A 5700-nucleotide genomic window follows, 5' to 3' on the forward strand; every position below is an offset into this window, starting at 1 on the left:
ATGTGTGGGATGCCAGAAACGAGAGAAAACGGAAATATAGCGTAAATCAGTAGATGGCTAACTAAACAAGATCGCTTTGGCCACTATAATACGAGTACTCTGATTTTTACACATTCTATCACTTACAGTAGTCTTGAGATTATGTTAGAGTACAGTACAAGTATCAATAACATTAATAGTTAATATACCATTGAAATCCTCATGGCAAAAAGTAGATCGATTTAAGGAAGGATAGCCCAGTAATGTTAGAGACTTGCCTTAGATATATTCTGGTAATATATTTGATTTTGTAACTCGATAAGTGACCCTTTATCAGTAAAAGATACCATGTACAGTACTCAGCTTCATATAAGTTTGTTTTTATAGGAGGAATAAAGGCAACTCATTTACCTGCTATCAACTATTTTATTATACTCATATCAACAAAAATAATTATAAAAAGTACAAAATAAAAAGGTGGAAGTAAGGGCGAGGCGCTACAACACCAGCTAAGGCGACCTACCAGCGAAGTCACTAGGTTCCTGAGAGAGGTAAAGCTCCTACTGCAGCTCACTTATTGACCACGACACACCGCGGCGATCTGTATTGAGGCATTAGTTGTGATCTTTGTTCGTGTGGAAGGCTAAATGAATCTCCGTTGTGACTTGATAAGAAAAGGTGGAGATAACAACAGATAATAACACAAATTCATTACGTGCTGGGAGATGAGATATTGTGCAGTATATTACAGCACAAACTGACCTAACGTTATTTTACAGTTTAGAGAAAGAGTGATTATTACCTGGTGAATAGATAAGAATAAAATATGGTATTCAAATTCGTAGTTTACATTAGTATCATCAGAGAGTGATGATTGGTTTCTCGGCTACAATCATTAGGGCAGTACTGCTCACTGAGTGTACACTGACCTTTCTTCATGTTTTGAACTATTTCCCAAAACTTGGTAGCTATTGGATTCATCTCTAGTGTAAAGTGCAGGTCACCTTTCAACAATTTTATTTTATTTTATTTTTTACATTGAACGATTTTTAAAGGTAATTACTTTTGAATTGGTTTGTTACATCCGCAGTGAGTTTAGCGTTCATCCTGACCCTTCTTATATAAGGCACCCGAGTGTGTGGCTTATTAACGAAATGTGTGCTGTATGTTTCCTTGTTGCCCGGTGTAATGTTTTGACTTCCCAGGTTGTATTCGTTACCTGTCGTTCATCTTCACCAGTAATAACTACAGAACCGTGTTATGATGACGCACCTCCACACCTGTGTATAAGGGACCTATTTCCAATTAAAGGCAGCCATTAAAGTGGATTCATGGGAGACACGTATCCTTACACCTTTTTCTCAACATAGAATAACAGCTTCGCGGGGAGCTTGATAACCTTACACACAGGCTCCTCGGGTTGGTGCCACTGGAGAAAAAATCCTTAAATATAATGAAGTCTTCCGAGTGAGAACAAGACTAGCGACAAAGGTAACTTGAGATATGCGGTATAAAATTACTTCAACATTAACTGCGTTTTTTTGTTGCTGTTGTCGCCTGTCTACGTCTAGCCAAGAGCGTCTCATGTGATTTATGTTCCCAAATATACAATTAATATATGATACAGCTAGTTCAGTTCCACGTAGTAAGTCAAAAGAGACTGGACGAGCAAGAACACTGAAGTCAACTTGTTTTTGTTTCCTAATGTGTGCCAAGTTGAGTCTGCTTTCTTTTTGTTAAATATAAAATCGCTCGGAAAAACGTAAACACAAACAGCTGCCAAAAGAAGCGATTTAGGAGAGTTATTAAGAAAATTATTTACAATGTGTTGAAGGGTTACTTTAAAGAGGTTCAAAATGGTCACTAGTATGTTATTGGAACGGTGTGTATGTGTGTGTTGAATATGATGAATTAACACCGTGAATACAATGACCTATCCCTTTTAATACAATGTCATTATACTCAAGGGGTTTAAGTATCAGTTATCTCCGTCAGCTCACTTTAAGTACCTTACACACACACACACACAGGTTAAAAAAAATACATCGTGTTTAATTTTGAACCTAAGTAGCGCCCCCTTAAAAATATGCTAAGATTCACTGTAACTCTATAAATGCAGTGTAGAAAGTAAGCCATAACGGCAAAGTAAACTGTATAAAGTGACTAGGAGGGCGAGAGAGTGAGGTCCATTCGCCAGTACGGACCACGGCAGACTGTCCGCACGGAGGCGAAGAGAAAACTTAAAGGCGGTGGTGTATCAGAAATGTTGGTTGTGATAGACATGTTCTTAGTCATTGTCAATAGTTACTTCTGAAACAGGTAATTTTGACCTTTTTCTTATATTTTTTTTATGCCATTTCACCACCTCGGCCACGATTATCTTAACATCTTTAAAGGGATAATGACAGGCGGTGTTAACAACAGGTGTGACTCATTACTGTTATGCGTTGAAATATACTGTACGGTATATAGTTTAATACACCTTTCAGTATGTGGAGAGAATCGAGGTAAAGCATTAGTCAACGAAAGTAAACGTCACTTGGTTAAATACTAGAATACTATATACTTTATATTACTAAAATATTTATCTTTGTAAACTAAAAAATAGAATTGATAGCCAAATGACAAGTGAATGTCACTGAGTTGTACACGAGACAGAAGGCGATATATCTACAAATGGTCAAACTTTACCTCCTGGGCAGCACTTACGACGCCTGTACTGTACACACCATCCCATTCAGCCAGAGTATTAAAAACTTACTTCCTTTGATAAACTTCTTAATCGTTCTTGAACACGCGTCAATGATGTGATCTTGTTAACAACAGTGTGGTAAAGAGAGGCATGGTTGAGGCTATTTAAGTGACGAAGGTAAGTTTTGATACTGCGGCTGATGGAGTAAACAAACTTATAATTGTTAACACCAACGAAACAGGTGTAAGAGTGTCATGGTAGCAAAGTCTTGTGAGGGGCACAAACTCAGCTTCCAGGCCTTTTGTTAGCCACCATAGATCTGGTGAAGCACATACTAGTAGACAAACTGATTCACCCAGGAGGAGGAGACAGCGGGCACGTGTCCCTCTCTCCTCTTCTTCTTGTCCATGTACAGTACCTTCTTTGTTTATTCATAAGCTTGAAGACTAGATACAGGAAATAAAAAAGAGGTGGGCAGATCTTCACCCCACAAACCATTAAATTACGGGTGTGCCCCTGGACAAGAGTACCTTCATGTAGCTATACACTACGCATTATAGTTAACTGTTTGCTGCAACGCATCTCCAAGTAACACTGATCCATCAAGTACACACAACCACCATCCTCCCTTACTGACGTTTTGGTTATCAGACTCGTAATGCTTCCATCATCTTTAAACCGTTGCAGTGAAAGTACTCACAGCCCCACATCTACCTGTAGCAGGTGTACCTCATTAACCTGTACTCCACCCACGTTATTGTGGCTCATAAAAACAAGAGTTGATTCAGGATGTGAACAATTTACATACAGTATTCCTTTTACAACATCTCTCAAGTTTCCACAGAGAATCGAAGTTAATGTTGACGTAGGACAGCTGATCCAACCTCACCCTCCTTTAACTGGAAGAGAAATGAAGCAAGTTTTAAAAGATTGTATATAAATGCCCTTTACGGGTATTGTGATAAAGATTGACATCCATGTTGACACAATGACGGATCTTGTACCAGTCTAGCCGATCGGGTAGGGATGTCTGGGGAGAAACTGGACAGCTCGTTGGCCATACTCGGTCTTGTGGCCCTTCTTGCCCTTGCCACTCTTCTTGATGCCCAGGTACCACCCCAAGTGGGCATACTTCTTGTTCAGGTAGTTGAAGAAGGCACCTGACAGCGTCTCCACCCACACTGTATTCTCCTTGAGCTCGTTGGGCTGGGGAGTAGACCAGAGCTTAGTGTTTTATTAACTGGTGAATTAAGCAATAGGTAACAACAGGGAGAAGTAATAGAAAAATATATAAATGTTCTATTTGTTTATGGACGAGTTTTTAATTTGGGATTCAGTGTGCTTATCGTCATTAGCTTTTATACCATAGGAATTCTTGCCTCTGTCTGTCTGTCCTTCCTGTCTATGTCTACCTGTTTACCTCCCTGTCCATTTGTATGCCTGACTGCCTTCCTGTCTACCTATCTATCTGCCGACATCCCCGTCCACCCGCTGTTTACCTCTCCGTAGGTTTTGCCCTTGTGGTTCATGGCGAGGAAGAGCCCAGCATCGACCCCTCTCACCTGCACCTCCCCTTTCCCCACGGCGCGGACCTCCAGGATGGCTGCCGGCAAGACACACACACACCGTTATTATCCTTGTAGTGAGAAATACAGAAGAAAATACAATGGTGATACAAAATGAAGAAGGTGGAGAAAGAATAAGAAGACAGTGTAGAAGGGAGGTAAAGGCAAAGAAGAAGAAGAAGAGTGAGATAGAGAAAAAAGCTGAGGCAGAAAAATAATAAGGCAATGAAGAAAATGAAAAAGAAAACGAAATATAGAAGACAAAGACGAAGAACAAAGCAAAGAATTGAAGAAGAAGAAGAAATCAACTAAGTCTGAACATTGGAGAAAAAAAATATTTGATAATTAGGTAAATACAATGAACGCTAAGATAACCATGACTTCACAGGGGAGAGGTTAAACTGACCGTAGATATTGTAGAACTCCCTGGTGCCCTTGACGGACATGTCTGGGTGTATGGAGAGGTTGTAGCCCGTCATGGAGAAGAGCTGCTTCCTGACGCTGAGCTGAGGCTGGCGCAGAAGTCGCTCCCGAAGTGGCGGATCCAGCAGACACTCCCTGTAGGAACGAGGTTCTTTGAGTGACGGCTTATGGGATTTAAGTGTGTGTGTGTGTGTGTGTGTGTGTGTGTGTGTGTGTGTGTGTGTTCTAGTGTTGAAGTGGGTGTACAGGGAGTACTTGGATACCTGTACTGGGGTGTTGGCAGTCTCGTGACCAGGTGGGGCAGCAGTACCGGGTGACAGGTGATGTCGGCCCTGGCACTGAGAGGATGGTCGTACTGAATTAGAGCTATGAGGGTCGTACTGGGGCCTGGGAGAGTCGTACTGGCTGTGACTGACGGCTAGGAGAAACTCGTACTTAAAGGGTTAGGGAGAGTCGTGGTAGGAGTTAGGGAGGGTCGTGGTAGGAGTCGTAGGGAGGGTCGTGGTAGGTTAGGGAGTCATGGTAGGAGGGGAGGGTCGTAGGAGTTAAGGGGAGGTCGTGGTAGGAATTAGGAGGGTCGTGGTAGGAGTTAGGGAGGGTTGTGGTAGGGTTAGGGAGGGTCGTGGCATGTGGTGGGGAGGGTCAGTAGGAGTTAGGGAGGGCGTGGTATGTAGTGGGAGGTCGTGGTATGTGGTGGGGAGGGTCGGGGTAGGAGTTAGGGAGGGTCGTGGTAGGAGTTAGGGAGGGTCGTAGTAGGAGTTAGGGAGGGTCGTGGTAGGTGGTGAGCTTCCGTTATGGCGCCTCGAATAAAAATAACCAAGGTTGAAAACATGTATCCACGTCATAACTTCCCAGCTGATGAGAGGGAAGAAGGTTGTTGTTGTTGTTGTTGTGGCGGAGTTATGTTTAGGAGGTTGTGTTGGGGTGTTGCGGCGTGTGCTTGTGTGTGTTTGTGTGTGTGTGTGTGTTAGTCAAGGAAGGATGAGGAGGACAGGCAGCAGGCAGACGAAGAGGTACACACACACACACACACACACACAC

At 42.4% G+C, this 5700-nt stretch overlaps 1 protein-coding gene across 1 annotated transcript; it reads right to left on the reverse strand.

The window, feature by feature from the left end:
• Positions 1 to 385: 385 nt before the first annotated feature.
• On the reverse strand, positions 386 to 4794 carry LOC121870480 (fibroblast growth factor 1-like; the record flags this gene model as incomplete). Its single annotated transcript, XM_042372314.1, has 3 exons — positions 386 to 3877; positions 4171 to 4274; positions 4643 to 4794. Coding segments are annotated over 3 exons (454 nt in total), but the record flags the coding sequence as incomplete, so codon positions are not given.
• Between the last annotated feature and the right edge of the window lie 906 nt (positions 4795 to 5700).

The sequence above is a fragment of the Homarus americanus genome, unplaced genomic scaffold, assembly GCF_018991925.1.
Source record: "Homarus americanus isolate GMGI-L3 unplaced genomic scaffold, GMGI_Hamer_2.0 scaffold24108, whole genome shotgun sequence".
Classification (NCBI taxonomy): domain Eukaryota; kingdom Metazoa; phylum Arthropoda; class Malacostraca; order Decapoda; family Nephropidae; genus Homarus; species Homarus americanus.